This window comes from Hemiscyllium ocellatum, chromosome 9, assembly GCF_020745735.1.
Source record: "Hemiscyllium ocellatum isolate sHemOce1 chromosome 9, sHemOce1.pat.X.cur, whole genome shotgun sequence".
Classification (NCBI taxonomy): domain Eukaryota; kingdom Metazoa; phylum Chordata; class Chondrichthyes; order Orectolobiformes; family Hemiscylliidae; genus Hemiscyllium; species Hemiscyllium ocellatum.
Window position 1 is genome coordinate 84,897,728 of NC_083409.1, and position 24,163 is coordinate 84,921,890.

At 41.6% G+C, this 24,163-nt stretch overlaps 1 protein-coding gene across 3 annotated transcripts; it reads right to left on the reverse strand.

Annotated features, from left to right (window-relative positions):
• Positions 1 to 551: 551 nt before the first annotated feature.
• On the reverse strand, positions 552 to 22,494 carry LOC132818796 (transmembrane protein 61-like). 3 transcript variants are annotated; one of them, XM_060829885.1, is made up of 3 exons: positions 22,472 to 22,494; positions 3,852 to 4,317; positions 552 to 1,284 (listed from the first exon to the last, which is right to left on the reverse strand). In XM_060829885.1, exons 2-3 carry the CDS (start codon positions 4,193 to 4,195, stop codon positions 972 to 974), a joined length of 657 nt encoding a protein of 218 aa, XP_060685868.1. In that variant the 5' UTR covers positions 4,196 to 4,317; positions 22,472 to 22,494; the 3' UTR covers positions 552 to 971. The 3 variants fall into 3 exon arrangements, with proteins under 3 accessions (XP_060685868.1, XP_060685869.1, XP_060685867.1); XM_060829886.1 differs by lacking the exon at positions 22,472 to 22,494 and adding an exon at positions 14,648 to 14,714 and having other exon boundaries at positions 552 to 1,281; XM_060829884.1 differs by lacking the exon at positions 22,472 to 22,494 and adding an exon at positions 14,648 to 14,714.
• Between the last annotated feature and the right edge of the window lie 1,669 nt (positions 22,495 to 24,163).

The following is a 24,163-nucleotide window of genomic DNA, read 5'->3' on the forward strand; positions in this document are numbered from 1 at the left end:
AAAACCTTGAAATTGAGGCTGTATTCTAACTGGCAACCACTTTTTCACCACCAAGATGTGGAACAAGAGTTGTAAAATGTCCTGACTTGCTCGACTTGCCTCAGGAAAAAGTGGCCTAATACATACAATTTTCATTCAGTGGAAGCAGGAGAGAGATATAGAGTTGGGCTGTGGGCCTCAGAAGCAGATGATAGACAGGCACAGGGACAGGCAAGTGCCAAGGATGGAAGGTGCGCCTTGATTCTCTGGCATTTTGTGCCAGTTATTTTACAAGCCATTAGGTCCTCTAGCTCTCACCCCCCACATGCCCTTGACCCCATGCTCCCTGTGGCTCCTCATAGCCTGCATGTTAAGTCGTGTCCCTCTTCTGATATCATACCAACTCTGTATCACTCACCAAGTATCCATTATGGGCAGATGTCAGGAGCTATGCAGTTATGACAAAATGCATAAACCTCTAGCATATCTAATAAGCTTATCACTAGTACAAACTTGAGAGTGAGAAATTTGTCATTCACTATACACATTCAAAGTTTTTAAATATCCTCAATTGGTCCAAAACTATCCAGCAGAGGGTTTTATTTTTAAATTCTAACCATCAGCTGCAACCTTTTACTTAAGTCTAAAGAGCATATTATCTTAAATAAAACAACTTCACATCATTCTATTTAAAGAGGCCATATCCGCATTTACGCATGCTCCAACAATTTGTAACTCCTACCCGGCAGGTTAAGGTCCTGAGAACACTCAAAATGTTTGAACACGATACAAATTTCAAACAATCCTGCTGAATTCAGCATGTGATTCATGTCCCCTCCCTCTTCCCTTTATGTGCAAAAGTTGGATTTGTCAGAAATGATGGGAATTCTGCACCTGGATTCCACCTGCCAGTTTTAAAGGTTCGTCAAGATTTCCCAACTCTTGAAACATTGAGCCCTGAATACTTTGACCTCAGTTCCAGGCATTCATTGTCAAATCTGCATGCGGAGATTCTCGTAGCTGGGTGGAGGGGTGGTGTAGGTTGCAGATGTTAGAAACCCTGACCCAAGCTCTTCCTGATGCAAAATCTGAGTCGGCACTCTCTGTGACAGTGCACTGTCAGACAGACTACGCCTACAGGGTGTAAGCCGAACTCTGCCAACATCCATTAGCATTTCATATGATGGTGGAAGATCTGGATCTCTGGAAGGTAGTGGAATCAGCAGATTGCTAGATGGCACCATCACCACTGGTCTACAGTTCAGAGCCTCATTATATGAAGGAACTTGAAAGTTATCAGGACTGCTAGAAAAGGTAAAAACAATAGTTGTTAAAGATAACGGTTGAGATTTCACCTGAAATACTTTAAAGCAAATTCATATTAAATTGATAAATCTGTAAATGATTCAGCTGACCTCTTTTCACATTGATATTCTGTTAAAATGTGTTGCTGTAAAAGCGCAGCAGGTCAGGCAGCATCCAAGGAGCAGGAGAGTTGATGTTTTGGGCATGAGCCCTTCTTCAGGAATCAATGACCTGCTGCGCTTTTCCAGCAACACATTTTCAACTCTGATCTCCAGCATCTGCAGTCCTCACTTTCTCCTTGAAGATTTTAACCTACTGCGAATCCTCTTACAAGGATGCCTTCCTTGAAGAAGCTCTCTTCCTCCCTCTACAAGGATTTCAGTGAGTCCCTCTCTCACTGCACCCCCCAGGTCATCTCCTCTGCCCAGAAGCTCTTCAGCCACGTTCTCAAACAGAGTCGCTACCACAGCCACATCTCCTTCCTCAGCGTCTCCTGCTCCTTGGATGCTGCCTGACCTGCTGCGCTTTTCCAGCAACACATTTTCAGCTCTGATCTCCAGCATCTGCAGTCCTCACTTTCTCCTATTCTGTTACTGTGCCTATTAATATTACCATGTATATCAATAATGAAGACAAGGAGGAGCCGGTGTTGGACTGGAGTGTACAAAGTTAAAAATCACACAACACCAGGTTATAGTCCAACAGGTTTATTTTGAAGCACACTAGCTTTTGGAGCGCTGATTCTTCATCAACCACCTGATGAAGGAGCGGTGCTCCAAAAACTAGTGCTTCCAATTAAACTTGTTGGACTATAACCTGGTGTTTTGCGATTTTTAACTTAATTAATAATGAAGAGGTCATAGATCAGCCATGATCATCAATGAATGGTACAACATGCAAAAGGGGCTAACAACTTTCTTCCCCTTCCTTTATTCCCCTCTTTCTGAGTGTGGGTGTGAATCTGTGTGGATATGTTGGTGTGAATAGTCTGTTAATGTATTGGTGCAGACAGTTTTGAGCACTAGTATGGTTATTGTGCAGATATGTTGCGCTCACTCTGAGAGTTTGTATGGATGAACAGCATCTGTGTGTGAGTATATGCTTTCTGAGGATTTATACAGCTTTGCAGTTAGTGGTTTACAAACTCTGCTTTAAAAATTAAATTTCAAATTACTATTTTTGATACAGATTTGACTACCTTAAAATTTTGTAATGTCCATGTGAAACTGTATAAAATGTTTAGGGTTAAAATCTGTGCTAGTCTTTGAAAATCTAGCGAATGCAATTTTCATGATCAAAGCAGACTGGCAATGGTCACTGTAAGATGAAGATGTCCCCCGATCTTGCTGAAAATTGTTGTCCAAATTGAGAAGGTTTTGAAATGCTGGTCATGGCATTAATGAACTCCATCCTCCCTACTCTTGAACCAATCTAATTGGACCAACAGATCCACGTCAGTTGCCGTATCACTTGCCCTCCATTCCTCCCTAGAACATCTTGGCACCAAGAACAGCTATATAAGAATCCTACTCATTGACTACAGTTCAGCCTTCAACACTATTATCCCCTCGAGACTGATTACTAAACTTAGAGATCTTGGACTAAGCCCCATTCTGTGCAACTGGACCTTCAGTTTCCTGGCCCACATGCCACAATCAATGAAGGTTGGTCTCAATAATTCATCCTCACTAACACTTGACACTGGAGCCCCCCCAGGAGTGCAAACTCAGCCCCCTACTCTACTCACCGTATACCCATGACTGCTTCGCCAAATACCAGACGAATGCCATTTATAAGTTCGCTGATGACATCACCATTGTCGGTCAAGATTGGAAACGGTTACAGAGAGTGGTGAACTCGGCCAGGACAATCACAAAGGCCAACCTCCCATCTATCCAATCCATCTACCAGGACCGCTGTCAAGGAAAGGCCGCCAGCATTCTCAAGGATCCATCCCACCCTGGCAATGTTTTCTCTACAACATCTACCATCGGGGAGAAGGTACAGAAGCCTGAACACATGCACCAGTGGTTTTGTAACAGTTTCTACCCTATTATTGTTAGAATACTGAATGGACTCACAAACTCTTAACATTCACCTGTACCTGTGTTTTTGGTTTTGCTGCTGTTTACCTATTATTACTTATCTATGCTACTTTACTCTGTGACCTGTCTGTTTTGCTTGCAAGACAAAGCTTTTAACTGTGCCTCGGTACACGTGACAATAAATTCAATTCAATTCAAAAGGTAAGCATTTAATAATTTCTCTTGTCCATCAGTACCATGGGCTGCTCATAGAAAATCGCACTGGTATTTTTAAACTTTTATTTAACCTTTGGAAAAGTTCTCACACTCTCCCTGAAAATAAACCAAATCTGTCTTTCATTTTCTTAATTACCTGCCATTTTAAGAACTTGAACAATTACACTGTGGAAACATACCAAAGGGAAAATAAAAGTATAATTGGTTATGGGCAACCAAAGGGAGGAAAACTGTGTTTCACATGCTCTTACCAATGCTCCTAATGGAATTATTTCCAGAACTTGGTAAATCTATTGTTTGTCCTACCTTTGTCTATATTTTGCTCTCCACTCCGTGGTGTTAAAATACACAGTTGTTCTATTCCAATGTCTGTAACCCCTGGACATTTGCCTATTCACCTTTGCAGACCAAAGGAGGCCAAAAAAAAGCAAGAATCCTCCAATCAAGCAGAACAAAACACTGATTGATCTTAGTAATGGGTTCAAGGACGTTTGCTGGATAGCTGCCACCACTTCTTCATTGGATGACGGTTCTGGGCTTTGAGTGGGGTCTGGTTGCTCATCACTCCACCATGCAAAACAAATGGCACCAGACATAAGAAGCATTGCTCCTACAATTGTGACCCTATTGCGCATGTGGGTGTATGCCATTGATGATACTAACAAAGCTCAAAGTCAAGTTGATGCAGAAGTCCAGCAGGTAGTGCATTAGTATCCTTGAGGATGCATGATCAGTCTGTCAAAGGATTCATGGCCGGAGGACTTTGCCTTTGCTGCAAAGGGAGAGAGATTAATCAGTGATAAATCCAGACTTGATGAGATTATGACTACTTGATTATATTCCATTCTAGGAAATTATTAATAATGACTTTAAAGCATAAAATATATAGAAATTATGCAAGTCCATTCAAAATCTCATTTAAACTCAACCATTTACACTTAATGGTAAGGCCCTGGGGAATGTTGATAAACAGAGAGACCTTGGAGTGCACATTCATAGCTCCTTGAAAGTAGAGTCGCCGGTAGATTGGATAGTGAAGAAGGTGCTTAGTACGCTTTCCTTTATTGGTCAGAGCATTTAGTACAGGAGCTGGGAGAACATGTTGCGGCTGTACAGGACCTTGGTTAGGCAACTTTTGGAATATTGTGTGCAATTCCCTCCTATTGGAAGGATAGTGTGAAACTTGAAAGGGTTCAGAAAAGATTAACAAGGATGTTGCCAGGATTGGAGGGTTTATAGATAGAGGCTGAATAGGCTGGGGCTTTTTTCCCTGGAGCATCGGAGGCTGGGGGGTGACTTTATATAGATTTATAAAGTCATGAGGGGCATGGATAGGGTAAATAGACAAAGTCTTTTCCCTGGATAGGGGAATCCAAACTAGATGATATAGGTTGAGGATGAGAGGGAGAAAAATTTAAAAGGGACATAAGGGGCAACTTTTTCACGCAGAGGGTGGTGTGTGTATGGAATAAGCTGCCAGAGGAAGTGGAGGAGGCTGGTACAATTACAACATTTAAAAGGCATCTAGATGGGTATATGAATAAGAAGGGTTTAGAGGGATATGGGTCAAGTGTAGGCAAATGGGATAGATTAGATTAGACTATCTGGTCGGCATGGACAAGTTGGACCAAAGGTTTTGTTTCTGTGCTGTACATCTCTATGTCTCTATGACTCTATAGCCAAGACGGTATCTCAAAGAAGTGCAGGGAGTTACACCAAGTGCACTGACCAATATTTATTCCTTAATCATTACCACATCATTATTAGTGAAAGGGTGCTGTGTGAAACAATTGCAGCTCCATTTCTCACCTTACAATAGTGATTCTCAGCTGATAAACCATTTTCAGCAGGAATCAAGACACCCAAGCCTATTTAATCTTATGTGAGGTTGGATGTCAGCCACTAGACAGTGCATCAAAACCTTCTGCAATTAAACCAGATTTGGGAAGGGACACAAGAAGGATATCAACTGCTCACAGATGGATGTCAATTTTGGTTAATTATTGAGCCAATTACCAAGTCCACCTGATGCCGCAGGGATTACATGCGAGTGGCACAACTTTCTCATGTCTCCCAAAGGTTGCCGAGTCAAGCTTGTATGTGAAGGCGCAAGTCTACCATTGGTGGAGCTTCAGCCACACTTGAAGGAGTTTTCTCCTTTATGATAAATACAGTGAATACCCAGAGCAGATTTATAAGGAAGAAAAATGAACTTATGCTATAATGTCTAGATATCCTTCGTGCATGTTCAAGCTGCTCTAATCCAAGCACTGGACTGCATTGCGTCCCACTGTGCAAAACAAATGAGGCCAGACATGCACATTGCTTTCAATCCATGACCAATTCTACTCACATTCATCACGTGGTATTGTTATTGCTACAATAAGAGGTGTAACAGACCAGAGCAATAAGCCGATTATACTTAGGCATGAACTTGCTGATTGAACTGGTCCCTGTTTTGAATTATGCAGGGGAGGCGGTAGAAAAGTGGTAATGTCATTGGACTAGTCATCTAGAACCCCAGGCCGAAGTACTGCTGCATTAGTGCAAATCTCACCATGGCAGATGATGGAATTTGAATTCACAGAAGGAGGCCAATCATGCCTACAATGGCCCATCAGCAGGAAGGATGTTCCCAATGATCAGGGAGTCCAGAACCAGGAAAAACGGTTTAAGGATATGAAGTGGACATTTAGGATTGAGATGAGGAGAAATCTCTTTATCTAGAAACTGTGGAATTCTCTGCCACAGAAAGCAGTTGAAGCCAAAACATTGAATGGTTTCAAGAGGGAAGTAGATATAGTTCTTCAGGCTAAAGAGTTCATAGGTGAATGGAGAAACAGGGTACTGAGTTGGATGATCAACCATGATTATATTATATAGTGCAACAGCTGAATAGCATACTTGGTTCCAATTTTCTAGGTTTAACTAAATTTTATAAGTACACTAGATGAGTTCGACCAGTGTGTCTCATTCATCAGTTTTATTAGTTTTTCTTTCTGTGAGGGCCTTACTGGCAGATTTTTCCTGGTCTGCATGACTGCCCTTAATTCTTTCCACCCTCTTCATTGAACGTTTTTGAGCCCAAGAGCTTTCCCCAGTAAAAGCCAGGCATCAGGAAAGTGGGGTGGGGGGGGGTGCTAATTTCTCAAGATTTTCATGGTTGATCATACAATCCTCCTCCAATACCTCTCCTCCATTAACAAGTTTGTAGAGGATCTTGCCATGTTCATCATCAACACACATTCAATGAAGAAGAGTTCACCAAATGAATCTTGGAGTGTCAATGGGATGATGGGAGTAGGGTTCAGGTCAGAGTGGTGGCTGAAATGTGACTTGGATGGTAGCATGTGTTAACAAACTGGCCCCCATTTACCCTCTACTCAGCTGCCTTTGTTTGTCACACAAAGTATTAGGGCACCCTATAAAATGGTAGTTATAAATTAAATCATGAACAATGGGGAACTTTGTGGTAAAATAAGACACAATAAGGCACAGTGGTTAGCACTGCTGCCTCACAGCGCCAGAGACCTGGGTTCAATTCCCGCCTCAGGCGATTGTCTGTGTGGAGTTTGCATGTTCTCTCCGTGTCTGCGTGGGTTTCCTCCCACAGTCCAAAAATGTGCACGTTAGGTGAATTGGCCATGCTAAATTGCCCGTACTGTTAGGTGAAGTGGTAAAGGTAGGGGAATGAGTCTGGGTGGGTTGCGCTTCGGCGGGTCGGTGTGGACTTGTTGGGCCGAAGGGCCTATTTCCACACTGTTAAGTAATTAATCTAAAAAAAAGGGAAAGTACATTTGTAAAAAGTAAAAAAAGGTCTAAGAAAATAATTTGAATTGGATGAAGTAAATTGAAAGAAAAATGAAGGAAAATAAAGTTGGAAGAAATATTAAGTGAATGTTTTCGATACAATATCCCCACGAAAGCAAGAAAACAGTTGAAGAAAATTCCTTGGCCTCACCCAAAGTCATCAAGGTATATGATGCTGGCTTGTTATTGATATAAATATGTGCTCATATTGTTATGTTAAATATGCGACGGTTTCCTTTTGTGTATGATACAACACTAAAAGGAAATTGAACATGAAAGCTGGTGTTACAGACAATCTAACTTTTGCCCTTGATTCTTTCAGTTGAACAGTTTTGGTCAAAGTATCTGGAAGAAAATCCATGAAAAGGAAATAAATTTGGAATTAACATCTCCCAATTCATGATACATTTACTGAGAAACATTGCAACACAAAACAAAATGTGCTCTCCAAGTAAGTTAGCAAGTTTGGGTTTCAGAGGTGTACTCAGTAATGTGTCATGGATTTACAAGATACAAGTCTTAAACAACAATGTCCTTTTTGTGATATTCTTTAATAAATCGTTGTGTGCTGTCAGAAGCTCTGCTGGGAGATCAACTATTTCTTTACAGGTAAGGAAGAAGGGAGGAAACATTTGGTGCCCAGTTGCCCTAAACTGCACATTTCAATGGATGGTTATAAAAAGAAGTGAGCAAAAAGATTAAAGCAGATTCAAAGCAAATGTTCTTAATCACAGTGTTTTAGGTGTGAATAATTTCCAGGGAAAGAAAAGGGGAAATAAAAACTTGCAGACGTCATTAAAATACAATCTTGCTCAGCTTGAGATTTGTAGCAGCACCAAACTCTATCCCCATTAGCAAGTGAACCAGTGAATGCATTTCTTCATTTCATTCAAGAATATTTCAGGAATAGCAATCACTGTCTTCTGGATAACAATGAGAATATGGCTACAGAGGGCATCAAAAACTATTCTATTACTCTTAAAGCTTTTAACAATCATAACAGTTAGAATAATTTTATGTGTTCATTAATTCAAAGGCACACCATGGAATACAACATTAAATTAATCTTGCTAAATATGTGATCCCATACGTCTTAATAATACATGGAATGCTATATTTGAAGTTTCCAATTTACACTTTTAATTTTTTTCAGGATTTATGAGATAATCTACCTAATGAATTATATTAAAGATGGACAAGACCTAACTCTAATGTTAATGTGCTACAACCCTGATCTAAAGCACTTCACGAAATAGAAATTTTCAGCAGTAGGCAGACGTACCTCAAATAAATATTTTGTATGTATTTGCCAAATGGTCTCCTATCATAGCTGATACTTCTCCTACATAGAACATACTAGTTGCTATCACTCCAGCAATGCCATATTCTTGATGTAACTTCTCTTCTCATCCCATGATTTATGAAAAGTGATTTTTAAATCAATAGAGTCATAGAACTGTACAGCACATAAACAGACCCTTCAGTCCAACCCGTCCATGTCAACCAGATATCCCAACCCAATCTAGTCCCACCTGCCAGCACCTGGCCTATATCCCTCCACACCCTTCCTATTCATATACCCATCCAGATACCTTTTAAATGTTGCAATTGTACTAGCCTCCACCACTTCCTCTGGCAGTTCATTCCATACACGTACCACCCTCTGTATGAAACATTTGCCTCTTAGGTCTCTTTTATATCTTTCCCCTCTCAAGCTAAACCTATGCCCTCTAGTTCTGGACTCCCCTACCTTAGGGAAAAGACTTTGTCTATTTACCCTATCCATGTCCCTATTTTATAAACCTCTATAAGGTCATCCCTCAGCTTCTGATGCTCCAGGGAAAACAGCCTAAGCCTGTTCAGCCTCTCCCTATAGCTCAAATCCTCCAACCTTGGCAACATCCTTGTAAATCTTTTCTGAACCCTTTCAGGTTTCACAACATCTTTCCGATAGGAAGGAGACCAGAATTGCAAGCAATATTTCAACAGTGGCCTAACCAATGTCCTGTACAGCTGCAATATGACTCCCAACTCCTGTATTCAATACTCTCACCAATAAAGGAAAGCATATCAAATGCCTTCTTCACTATCCTATCTACCTGCGACTCCATTTTCAAGAAGCTATGAACCTTCACTCCAAGGTCTCTTTGTTCAGCAACACTCCCGAGGACCTTACCATTAAGTGTATAAGTCCTGCTAAGATTTGCTTTCCCAAAATACAGCACCTCACATTTATATAAATTAAACTCCATCCACCACTTCTCAGTCCATTGGCCCATCTGATCAAGATCTTGTTGTAACCTGAGGTAACCTTCTTCGCTGTCCACTACACCTCCAATTTTGGTGTTATCAGCAAACTTACTAACTATACCTCTTATGCTCACATCCAAATCATTTATATAAATGACGAAAGGTAGTGAACCCAGCACTGATCCTTGTGGCACTCCAGTCTGAAAAACAACCCTCCACCACCACCCTCTGTCTTCTACCTTTGAGCGAGTTCTGTAACCAATTATTTCAAAACTATTATTTCTGTGCTAGGTCTTAAATTCAGTTGAGAGGTATTATCTTTACCATTTGCGGAAATTAATTTTGGGTGCTATTTTTGTTATGATGTTGACTTGACAATGCAATGATTGATACTGTACAGGAAATAAGCTTGTCAAACCTTTGTTAAGGTCAATAATTTCCTATGACCACAGAGCTAATTCAAAATGGTGATAATTTTAATTTGGTACAAATTGACATTCTAGCAATGAGATAGATATCTCAATACCATAAATCTGCTATCTGTTCTTTTACAAGATTACCAGGCATAATATGAATGCACTAAAAGCTGAACAGGTTACGAGAGTTTTGACTGATACATAGATCAGCAGATGGTAATTAGCACTTGTGAAAAACAACTCCATTATCTTTAAAGGTCACCTTATGCTTCAACTTACAATGAAAGGAAATGAATAATGACAACAATAAGGACTGTATATTCTTTTTTTCACTAAGACATGATGACTTAATTTAGGTAGACCATGCAGCTTTGGAAATTCCATCAGCAACACAAATGTTCAAACATAGAACTTAGAACATAGAACACAGAATGTTACAACGCAATACAGGCCCTTCGGCCCTCGATGTTGCACCGACCTGTGTAATTAATCTGATGCACATCTAACCTACACCATTCCATTATTATCCACATGTATGCCCAATGCCCATTTAAATGCCCTTAATATCGGCGAGTCTACTACTGTTGCAGGCAGGCCATTCCATGCAACTACTATTCTCTGAGCAAAGAACTGCCCCTGATAGCTGTCCTAAATCTATCACCCTTCAATTTAAAGATATGCCCCCTTGTGTTAGCCTTCACCATCTGAGGAAAAAGGCTCTCAGTGTCTACCCTATCTAACCTTCTAATTATCTTATACGTCTCAATTACATCACCTCTCAAACTGCTTCTCTCCAGCCTCAGTTATCTCAGCCTTTCCTCATAAGACCTTCCTTCCATACCAGGCAACATTCTAATAAATCTCCTCTGACCCCTTTCCAAAGCTTCCACATCCTTCCTATAATGCGGTGACCAGAACTGCATCAATACTCCAAGTGCAGCCTTACCAGTGCCTTGTATAGCTGAAGCATGACCTCGTGGCTCTGAAACTCAATCCTCCTATGAATAAATGCCAACACACTATATGCTTTCTTAACAACCCTATCAATCTGGATGGCAACTTACAGGGATTTATGCACCTGGACACCAAGATCTCTCTGTTCATCTACACAGCCAAGAATTTTACCATTTGCCCAGTACTCTGCATTCCTGTTACTTCTTCCGAAGTGAACTACCTCACACTTTTCCACATTAAACTCCATTTGCCACTTCTCAGCCCAGCTCTGTCATCCACAATATCCTTCAGTACTATCCACAACTCTGCCTATCTTAGTGTCATCCGCAAATTTACTAACCCATTCTTCTATGGCCAACTCCAGATCATTTATAAAAATGACAAACAGCAGTGGCCCAAAAAAAATCCTTGCAGCACACCACTGGTAACTGAGTTCCTGGATGAACATTTCCCATCAACCACCACCCTCTGTCTTCTTTCAGTTAGCCAATTTCTGATCTAAACCACTAAATCACCTTCAATCCTGAAACTCTGTATTTTGTGCAATAGCCTACCATGTGGAACATTATCAAACGCCTTACTGAAGTCCATATACACCACAACAACTGTTTTACCTTCATCCATCTGTTTTGTCACCTTCTCAAAGAACTCAGTAAGATTAGTGAGGCACAACATACCCTTCACAAAATCATGTTGACTATCCCTAATCAAATTATTTTTTTCCAGACCATCATTAATCCTATCAGGTTGGGATATCTGGTCAGCATGGATGAGTTGGACCAAAGGGTCTGTTGCAATGTTGTACATCTCTATGACTCTATGACCTTACCACAACTGAAGTGAGGCTCACTGGCCTATAATTACCAGGGTTGTCCCGACTCCCCTTCATAAACAAGTGAATAACATTTCCTATCCTCCAGTCTTCTGGCACTACTCCTGTCGACAATGATAACATAAAGATTGAAGCCAAAGCCTCTGCAATCTCCTCCATGGCTTCCCAGAGAATCCAAGGATAAATCTCATCTGGCCCAGGGTTCTTATCTATTTTCAGATCTTCCAAACTTGCTAAAACCTCCTCTTTGTCCACCTCAATCGCATCTAATCTTGTAGCCTGTACCTCCGTATTTTCACTAACATTGCCCTTTTCCAATGTGAATACTGACAAAAAATATTCATTAAGTGCTTCCCCTGTGTCCTCAGATTCCACACACAACTTTCCACTAGTGTCTTTGATTGGCCCTAATCTTACTCTAGGCAGAAGTGGTTACTGCAGATGCAGGAGATTAGGGTCAAGATTAGAGTGGCGCTGGAAAAGCACAGCAGGTCAAGCAGCATCTGAGGAGCAGGAAAATTGACATTTTGTGCAAAAGCCCTTCATCAGGAATGAGGCTGGGAGCCTCGGGGGTGGAGAGATAAATGGGAGGTGGGGTGGGGTGAGAGAGAAGGTAGCTGAGAGTGCAATAGGTAGATGGAGGTGGGGGTAAAGGTTGGAGATGACGGTGGAGCGGATAGATGGGAAGGATGATTGACAGGTGGGACAGGTCATGAGGACGGTGCTGAACTGGAAGGTTAGACATGTCCCCACCCCATCTGCTTTCTGCAAAGACCATTCCCCCGCCTTCCTTCCCACCTATCTGCTCCGCCCTCCTCTCTGGACTATCACCTTTACCCCCACTTCCATCCACCTTTTGCACTCTCAGCTACCTTCTCCCCAGCCCCACCTCCCTCCCATTTATCTTTCCACCCCCAAGGCTCCCAGCCACATTCTTGATGAAGGGCTTTTGCCCAAAACATTGATTTTCCTGCTCCTCAGATGCTGCCTGACCTACTGTGCTTTTCCAGCACCACTCTAATCTTGACCCTAATCCTACTCTAGTCATTCTTTTATTCGTGATATTCCTGTCGAAGGCCTGAGAGTTTTCCTTGATCCTATCCGCCAACAACTTCTCATGTCCCCTCCTGGCTCTTCTTAGCCCTCTCTTTAGATCGTTTCTGGCTAACTTATAACTCTCAATCCCCCTAATTGAGACTTCTAGCCTCATCCTCACAAAAGCCTTTTTCTTTCTCTTGACACGAGCTTCAACTTCTTTAGTAAACCATGGCTCCCTCTCTCGACCACCACCTCCCTGCCTGATAGGTATCCGGTGTTTCACATTTTGACATTTCCTTTGTCACAATATATTCCTCTTTTAGGTTTCTGACTACATTAAATTGATGGGCTTTAAAAGACAAGTTTCCCATCAAGTTTGCCACACATAGGATACCATATTATTATTGTTTTCTTACAACTAACCTCATGCCGAGGAGAAAAAAAAAACTGGAAAATTCCTCTCTGATTTCTGCAAGCAATCAAAACCAGTCCAGAAGATCATATGGACAATGTGTTCAATCATTATTACCACTTTTACTATCTATATAATGTAATTTCTTGTCCAGGCAAGAACTAGCCCAGCTCTTCTGTGAAGGATTGTATCTTAATTATTTTATATCTTATAGCCTGCATCTATTAAATGGTTGAGAGGGCAAACTGTGTACCTGTTTTCAGATGACAATTAATGTTGTTTTGATCCAACTGCTAGGCTATGAGAAACCAGTCCATCTTGCTTTCTTTCCTTCACTTTTTCTTCCCTCCATCTCAAAAAGTGTTTCATTTCATAAAGTGTCCAGCTATATCATAGTAAATTGAGGCTTGTGCAAAATTTAGCCTGCTCTTATTCTCTGCTCATAATTTTGATATTGATGCTTGTAGCAGAAAGCCACATTCTATTTGAATCATATGCAATTTACACATCCAATCCTATTCCAGATTGGAAACCCTACAGTATGGAAACAGGCCCTTCGGCCCAACAAGTCCATACCAACCCTCTGAAGAGTAAAAGGGTCAAAGCTTTTTTGGTCAAAAAAAGCTTTGACAAAAGGTCAGTTAGACTCGAAATATCAGCTCTTTTCTCTCCTTACAGGTGCTGCCAGACCTGCTGAAATTTTCCAGCATTTTCTCTTTTGGGGTCTGTGTTTTATTCTACTCACTTAAAAATAAAATGAACTTGTATCATTGAATTAGTATGTTCAGTTTGTCAGATTTCGAAATACCTGTTTTTATTGTCTCTAATTCTAAATCCGTATCCATTTCTTTGTTGATTTCTTTCTACTTGTCAGTCCCTTCCCAAGGATTTAAAAGATAACGGCTATGAATAATCTGGACACAAATCCCTTCTTTGATGGCCAATTATTCAGAAAATACAGCATTACGTACTCTGTCTCCCAAGTATCAAACTGATGGCCCTTTTTACGTGTGCTCAAAACACTTGTCAATCAATCCCCTCCACTTATTTATCCTTAGCCATAACAGTTCAGTTGACATAACATTAGAAAGCACATCATGCGGTGCTATGCTGCTTCACAGTGGATTGATGTGAGACTGTAGAAGTCGCACTGTATGCACCCCCTCCCCCACCACTGGCACACTACTGCTCCATTCCCAGTACATTCTTAACATCAGACATTTTCCCTGGAATGACAGTTGGACAAGCACTGTGTCCTCAACCAACCACTTACTTATCCCACTCACTTACTTATCCATGTCCCATTCTGGGCATAAGGTTATAAAATATAAATTTGCTAATTAAATACTAGAGGGCTCCTTTTTTGACTTAGTTTAAAGGAACTACTCACCAACTATTGAAAACTAGTGGGTTCCAGGAGGACGCAATTGTCTTGTACTGTTTCCACAGTTCAAGTGGTGACAGCAGCAAGTGGAGAGCTCCTATGTATGTCCCAAGAACAGCTCTAACCTGTTGTGATCTAGCATTCAGCTTAAGTCTGTACCTGACAGTCGCCTCAGCTTGACTGGTATACAGTGATAACTGAACAAGCTGGATTACTCAGTGTTTATCAATACACTAACAGATAAATGCAACCATAATAATTTACAAAACTGATTCACAGTCTCTCACTCAAACTTCTAAAAGCAACTTTTATTTCCTCTCAGATGAGCAGGTTATGTAGTTAAGGATATCTTTCAACATTACTAGATATTATTGGGTCACAGGAAGTCCCAACAGCTGCAATAAAGGGACTATGATGAAAATGTAAACAAGCCAATCGGTGAAAACAAAACACTCCAGCGTTGCTGCAATTGAAACTGTAATTGAAAATTTTCTTGCAGATTAAATGCAAAAATTAAACTACAGAAACTGGTGTTCAGCTTCATGGGTGGAGTACAGCCTTCGTGAAAATGTTGAAAATCTTTTATTTGGAAATACACTGTAAAATTATATAATTTAATTTAAATATATCTGGATGGTAGATTTAAAATGAAATGAATGCATAAAGTTCTAGGCAATTTTGGTTCTTCTGGTAACAAATTGGTTGGTTAAACATTTTAAAGACATTAGAAAATTCAGTGGTGCCATGTTGTTTTACCTCTGTCAAACATGTCTATGATGGATGGCGTGGCACCATCTGTCATTTAGACAAATACAGAAACAGAAGCATGTAACTGAAATGCTGCTACATGGGATAGCTATTTTACAGCATAGATGTGCATTTAACTGGAGGACTTTACTAAATTGAAGTTTGAAATGTCTGCCTGTAGTGTGTGCCTCATTATAAAGATCTTTGGATTGTGGCATACTAGGAGAGACATTTGTACGATTGCATTTCAATCCAAACATCCCTCTTTTGATATACAAAAAATGCATTATCATGTATATTTTTAGTTACTCAAGTTACCTACTACGTGGTCAAAAAGTGTGGTACTGGAAAAGCACAGTAGGTCAGGCAGCATCTGAGGAGCAGGAGAATCAATGACATTCCTGATGAAGGGCTTATGCCTGAAACATCGATTCTCCTGCTCCTCTGATACTGCCTGACCTGCTGTGCTTTTCCAGCGTCACACTTTTTGACTCTGACCTCCAGCATCTGCAGACCTCACTTTCTCCTTAAAAACGATATGCACTATTATTCTCAATCCTTTGTAATTCATTACTTGCATAGGTCTCTGTAAATGCATTGCGCACAATGGATAGATTCTTATAGGAATCTGAGTGTGGGCTATGGTGTGATTTGTGGCAGAATTGGATGGGAAGCCAACTGAGGGCTATCTCGACATTGGGAGCATCTTATGATATTTTTAATGCTTTTGTCAAGAAGCACGTTGAGTTTATCACAAGACAGTAGCAAGTTATCAATTAAGGGAGATTATTTCTCATTAAATGATTTGTTAATGGATCGGTTAGTTCCATTAATATTCAGCTTCGTAACTTACCAAAGAAGCCAAACCAGCTGCATGTCAAGAAATGTTACTATGGAAATCAAAGTGGGTGCCTCATGAATTCAGTTTGCTATTTGCCCGAGTAGCACCAACATCTCAGGGCGCACACCGTGAGCACCAGCCACCTGCACCACATGTCCACAGATATTTGCATTCAATATGTTCCAGCCTCAAACAGACCTCATGGCACATCCCAATCCACTTCCTAGATGCTTCTACAGAACACATACTTGAATGTGGAGCAAGAGTGTGAAGCTTGGCTCGAATGCTGGATAACTTGGTGGCATGGTGGCTCAGTGGTTAGCACTGCTACCTCACAGCACCAGGGGCCTGGGTTCAATTCTCAGCCTTGGGTGACTGTCTCTGTGGAGTTTGCACATTCACCCCATGTTTGTATGGATTTCCTCCCACAGTCCAAAGATGTGCAGATCAGGTGAATTGGCCATGCTAAATTGCCCATAGTGTTAGGTACATTAGTCAGAGGGAAATGGATCTGGGTGGATTACTCTTTGGAAGGTTGGTGTGTGGACTTGTTGAGTCAAGTGGCCTGTTTCCATGCTGTAGGGAATCTAATCCAATCAAACTGCTGCTAATTTAATTTGTCCAATCTACGTGAAAATTTAATCATCAACATTAATTGAAGTACCTTTCTTACATGCCCCATAATTCCTTGAGTTATCCTCTCCCTCACATCTCTCCTACCCAGTTATTTCCCCTCTTTTCTCAGACACCCCATACTGTTCCTGAGGGATATTACTGACAACACATTTAATCTTCGTTGATTTTGAGCTGTTGTTTTCTCAAGTGGCAGGCACCTGATTTGATTTGATTTATTGTAGTCACGTGTACCTAAGTACAGTGAAAAGTTTCATCTGCAAGAAGTACAGGCAGATCATAGTAAGCAAGGACATACAGATTGTAGGGAGCTTAGATCGAGTGAGGCATACTGGTTACACAATACAGGAGGTGTGTGAAGCAAGATCAACATTAAGAAGATCAACATTGTTTTAAGTTAGAGAGTCCATTCATCAGACTAATAAACTGTTCTTGAAATTGCTGGTGCGTGTGTTCAAGCTTCAGTATCTTCGGCCTGCTGGAAGAGGTTGTAGAAGAGCATTACCGGGGTGGCAGGGTTTTTTAGTGATGTTGGCAGCCTTTCCGCAGCAACGAGAAATGTAACTGGAGTGCATGGATGGAAGGTTGGCTGATGGTCTGGGCTGTGCACACAATCTTGTGTAGTTTCTCATTGTCCTGTGCAGATCAGTTGCTGTACTAGGCTGTTATGTATCCGGATAGTATGTAGTTGATGGTGCATCTATAAAAATTCATGAGGGCCGTAAAAGACATGCTGTATTTCCTAAGCCACCTGAGATTAAAGAGGCATTGTTGTGCCTTCTTGACTGTTGCATCTATGTGGGAAGTCCAGGACAGGTTGTCAGGTATAGTCATTCCTAGGAACTTGATGCTTTCAACCCTCTTAACCCCCTGCTCTGTTGAAGTAAATGGGAGCATGTTCTCCTCCTTTCTTTCTGAAGTCAATGATCAGTTCTTTTGTTTTGCCAACATTGAAAGAGAGGTTGATATCGTTGCACCATGACATCAAATCCTCTATCTCCTTTCTGTATTCTGATTCATCATTGTTAGATGACCATCCTACTATGCTGGTGTCATTTGCAAACTTGTAGATGACGCTTGCTCAGAATTTGGCTACACAGGCATGGGTTTGCAGGGAGTATGGTAGGGTGCTGAGAATGCATCTTTGGGGAGAGAGGGTGGCTCCAGCATTGAGTGTTGTGGTGGAGGAGGTGCATTTGACTATCTTTACTGATTGCGGTCTGTGGTTCAGAGAGCTAAGGATCCATTTGCAGAGATCAGTCTGGAGGGGATTATGGTGTTGAAGGTGGAACTGTAGTCGATGAGTAGGAGTCTAATGTATGTGTCCTTGTTATCCAGATGTTCTAGGGAAGAATGCAGGGCTGGAAAATGGCATCCACTGTGGACTTGCCATGTTGGTAGGCAAATTGCAAGGGATATCAAGGGCAGGCTGGGAGACTCGAGTTGATATGTACCTTGACCAGCCTTTTTAAGTGCTTCATGAATGTAGAGGTCATCTACAGCTTGCTGACCTTATGTTCACAGGCCAGAGACTCAAAATCAGGTCTGACTCAGATCCATCTGTTCCAATGCAGGGATAATTTCCTGTGGTCAGTTCATATTGACAGACTGGCACTAACCAATTTCTCAATCATTGACTCTTTATTATATTTTAGCTTTGAAATTCAGTAAAACCTAAAATTGTAGATTTTTAAAAAAATCTTGGTCTATTAAACTGCTCCCATGTGGGGTGAGGCATTGAGAATTATTATTAACTCAGATTTAGTTAAAAGCTCCCAACACTCTTTAGATTAATCTATTAAATATGTCCATAGAACATAGAACAATACAGCACAGAACAGGTCCTTCGGCCCACGATGTTGTGCCGAACATTTGTCCTAGCTTAAGCACCTATCCATGTACCTATCCAATTGCTGCTTAAAGGTCACCAATGATTCTGACTTTGCTGTTCCCACAGGCAGCGCATTCCATGCCCCCACCACTCTCTGGGTAAAGAACCTACCCCTGATATCCCCCCTATACTTTCCGCCCTTCACCTTAAATTTATGTCCCCTTGTAACACTCTATTGTATCCGGGGAAAAAGTCTCTGACTGTCTACTCTATCTATTCCTCTGATCATCTTATAAACCTCTATCAAGTCAACCCTCATCCTTCGTCGTTCCAATGAGAAAAGGCCTAGCACTCTCAACCTATCCTTGTACGACCTATTCTCCATTCCAGGCAACATCCTGGTAAATCTCCTCTGCACCCTCTCCAAAGCTTCCACATCTTTCCTAAAGTGAGGCGACCAGAACTGCACACAGTATTCCAAATGTGGCCTTACCAAGGTCCTGTACAGCTGCAATATCACCTCACGACTCTTGAATTCAATCCCTCTGCTAATGAACTCTAATACACCATAGGCCTTCTTACAAGCTCTATCCACCTGAGTGGCAACTTTCAAAGAGCTATAAACATAGACCCCAAGATCTCTCTGCTCCTCCACCTTACTAAGAACCCTACCATTAACCCTGTATTCCGCATTCTTATTTGTCCTTCCAAAATGGACAACCTCACACTTGACAGGATTGAACTCCATCTGCCACTCCTCAGCCCAGCTCTGCATCATATCTAAGTCCCTTTGCAGCCGACAACAGCCCTCCTCACTATCCACAACTCCACCAATCTTCGTATCGTCTGCAAATTTACTGACCCACCCTTCGACTCCCTCTTCCAAGTCATTAATAAAAATTACAAACAGCAGAGGACCCAGGACTGATCCCTGCGGAAATCCACTTGTAACTGGGCTCCAGGCTGAATATTTACCACCATTCTCTGACTTCAACCGGTTAGCCAGTTCTCTATCCAACTGGCCAAATTTCCCACTATCCCATGCCTCCTGACTTTCCGCATAAGCCTACCATGGGGAACCTTATCAAATGCCTTACTAAAATCTATGTACACTACATCCACTGCTCTATCCTCATCCACATGCTTGGTCACCTCCTCAAAGAATTCAATAAGACTTGTAAGGCAAGACCTACCCCTCACAAATCCGTGCTGGCTGTCCCTAATCAAGCAGTCTCTTTCGAGATACTCATAAATCCTATCCCTCAGTACCCTTTCCATTACTTTGCCTACCACCGAAGTAAGACTAACTGGCCTGTAATTCCCGGGGTTATCCCTATTCCCTTTTTTGAACAGGGGCACAACATTTGCCACTCTCCAGTCCCCTGGTACCACCCCCGTTGACAGTGAAGACGAAAAGATCATTGCCAACGGCTCTGCAATTTCCTCTCTTGCTTCCCACATAATCCTAGGATATATCCATCAAGCCCGGGGGACTTATCTATCCTCAAGTTTTCAAAATGCCCAACACATCTTCCTTCCTAACAAGTATCTCCTCTATCTTACCAGTCTGTTTCATACTCTCCTCTTCAACAATACGATCCCTCTCATTTGTAAATACTGAAGAAAAGTACGCATTCAAGACCTCTCCTATCTCTTCCAACTCAATACACAGTCTGTGATTAACAAATTTCTCTCTATCCCACACATTCCATTCCATATCATGTTTCATATTCCTGTTTCCATTTGGAGCCCTTTACATAATATTAATATTCCCAATTTACCCAAAGAGCCAACCACTTTAGAAACTTCTGTGCTGTGGTTGGTGCTACATTCTCCTCATTTAGAGGCCAGAGTTTCTGTAACTGTGAGCTTTCCCTTGTGACCCCCAGAGGTCCCAGTTCCCTCACTCTCACAATGATGTCTCACCTTACAATTGTCTGTTATCATTGTCACCAAGCTCTCAGCAACTCAGTACCATGAAATACATCCTGAGACTTGAGTAAGCTCTTGCCCAATATTAAACTGAATGGCCTACTCCTGTCCCTGTTTCACGTTTCTACGTTAAACCTCAGAACTGACTGTGGCCCACCCTCCACAACTAACATGGTAGGGTAACTGCAACTGCTCACTAATTAACCTTCCTGTAATCACTGGGCTGCTTGCATTTGACCTGCAGGGTTGACTTTTGTCTTATCGCTGACCTCCAAGGACATGGATCTTTGGACTCTCTGAGATCTAGGTCTCTGCTCCACCCTTTGCAACATCCTCGACTTTCTGACCCACCAACCACAACAGTACTTTCTGTATGACAATCCTCAACACCGGCGCCCCTATGTACTCATCCCATGACTGTACACCCTGTACACTCATGACTGTATGGTCAAATTTTGTCTGAACTCCATCTACAAGTCTTGGTAATGTAGTGTAAAGATAACAATCTCTCCCGCAAAGTCAGCAAAATGAAGGAGCTGATCATCAACTTCAGGAAGCAAGGAGGAGGGCATGCCCCTATCTACATCAATGGAGCTGAGGTGGAGATGGTAGAGAGCATCAAATTCCGAGAAATGATGATCACCAACAATCTGTCCTGGACCACCCATGTTAATACAACAATCAAGAAGGCACAACAATGCCTGCACAACGATGCATCACGGCTTGGTATGGCAACTGCTCTACCCTGAATGGCAAGAAACTACAGTGAGTTGTGAACACAACCCAAACCATCACACAAGCCAAGCTTCTATCCATTGACTCCATTTACACTTCCCAAAGCCTTGGAAGGGCAGCCAGTATCATTAAAGACCCTCCCAAATCAGCTATAATCGTTTCCAACCTTTCCGATTAGGCAGAAGATACAAAAGCTTAAACACATATACCAATGAGTTCAAGAACAGCTTCTTCCAGCTGTTATTACACTTTTGAATTGACCTCTCAAGTTTCAAATATAATGTCGATCTTGCTTTTTATACACCTTCTTTGCAGTCGCAACTTTGTGTTCCTCACTCTGTTCAACCACCGAACGATCTTTGTATGTTTTGACCTGCATGTACTGTGCACAAAACATAACTTTCCACTGCACTTAGGTACATGTGACAATAATAAATCAAATCAAATCAAATGTAGGATCAAATGCCTAACTAACTGTGGCCAATCCCCTGCATGTGATGAGCCCCTTGACTAACTGTGATGGCACTCCCTGACTAACTACAGACCCCTCAACTCCACTAAGGAGTGTTCCTCGTTGACTTTCACACATGACCATTTCATTGAAGTATGCTTGAGGTGTGTTTGTCATGCAGACTTACTGGAACAAACAGCAGATTTGATGTTGACATCACACTGTGTCATATGACAGCATGTGCAACCTCAGTCCAACTTTTAAACTGATTAGTCAGTGCTCCCCATGGTCACTAGCTGACTACCTCTCATTGTATGCTAAAAAGCAATGCAAGCCACAAAGGCTGGCAGCCTGTAAGTGAGCACTGAAGACTCTGTGTGCTTAAGAAAGCAGTGTGAACCACACAGAGACTGGCTGTCTATCAGTTGGCATCCAAGGAAACAGAAAATTGACATTCCAGGCATATGCCTTTCATCAGGAATTCTCTGATTTTGCCCGAAACATCAATTTTTCTGCTCCTCAGATGCCAACTGACAGACAGCCAGCCTCTTTATGGTTCACACTGCTTTCTTAAGCACGCAGGGTCTTCGGGAATTCTCATTCCTGATGAAAGGCTTTTGCTTGAAATATCGATTTGCTGCTCCTTGGATGCTGCCTCACCTGCTGTGCTTTTCCAACACCACACTCTCGACTCTAATCTCCAGCATCTGCAGTACTTAGTTTCGCCTGTCTGTCAGTTAGTGCTGAAGTCAGTGCACATGCAATAAGAAAGCATTGTGAAGTATAAAGATACTGGTGACCTCCATATAAACAGTAAAGTGAGTAAACACTAAAAACACAGAGGAGAACTGCTGGTGTCGTGGTAATGTCACTGGATTAGTCATCCTGCCCAAAATTCTGAGAATGTGGCTTTGAATCCGATCAGGGCAGACGGTGAAAGCTGAATTCAATAAACAACTAAAATAAAGTCATCAGGTTTGTAAATGCCCTTTAGGGAAGGGAATGTTGCTCTCCTTTCCTGATCTAACCAATACATGATTCTGGACTCATAAAAATGCGATTGACTCTTAACTCTACTGTGTGAAAGCTGCACCTCATGAATGAATTACGAGATACATGTGTCCCTGGCCATAGCTTGTGTGTTGCTATGGTTACATTCATTATTAACCATGGCCTCTTCCTCTTTCTATTCTGAAAAAGACTAAAGGACCTGAAATGCTGACTCTTTTTTCTCTTTCCATAGACGCTGTGTTTCTCCAGTTATTTCTGGTTTTCTTTCTCCTATACATGCCCCATGAGGACACCTGGCGAACAATTAGCTTGTGAAATGTTATTAATGCATCCTGGGATGGGACATGCACTTCACATACTTATATAGTACATTCCAACTTCAGTTCACAACCTGAAGTCCTGAGACTTATGTGAATTTCCCAGCCAGACTTTTAGGACAGACAAGGAACTTAGAGCAAAATTTTAATTAAAAGAGACAAAAAAACAACTTAATGGTTAATTTTAATCATATATTTATGAAACATAGATTTTTTTAAAAATTCTAAGCATTTCAGATATTAGAAGTTTTAGATAAGGATAACAAAAGGCTCCTCAAGATATTTTCAGAAAGCTCAGCTGAGGAATCCCAGCAGCCAAATTGTGTAATCTCAAGGATGGATCCTCATAAAACAGCACCTACCATACAACATGACTACATCAACAATAAAAGTATGTATCACAGGGCCACCTAAAGGTGAAATGTGTACTGTAGGTAATTATCGTAAGCATTCCACAAAACTGGAGCCCTATGTATCAAAATTAAAACACTTGTAGATATTACTTATAATGTTATCATCTGTTTTATAGCATCTCTTTCTGGGTGATTTGTAATAGGTAGCAGTTCTTCCCTCATTTTCTAATGCTCCATCTAATACAGGGTGGAATGGTGGCTCAGTGATTAGCACTGCAGCCTCATGGCGTCAGGGACCTGGGTTTGATTCCAGCCTCGGGTAACTGCATGGAGTTTGCACATTCTTCCCGTGTCCATGTGGGTTTCCTCTGGGTGCTCCGGTTTCCTTCCACAATCCAAGGATGTGCAAGCCAGGTGGATTGCCCATCCAAAATTGTCCATGGTATTATGTGCATTAGTCAGAGGGAGATGGGTCTGGGTGGGTTGCTTTTTGGAGCATCTGTGTGGACTTGTTGGGCTGAAGGGCCTGTTTCCACCTGTAGGTAATCTAATCTAATTAGTGCAATTCCCATCAGGGTCAGCAACTAAAGTCATACGGCATGGAAACAGACTCTGTGGCCCAACTTGTCCATGCTGGCCAGGTTTTCTAGTCCCATTGGGCTCTTATCCTT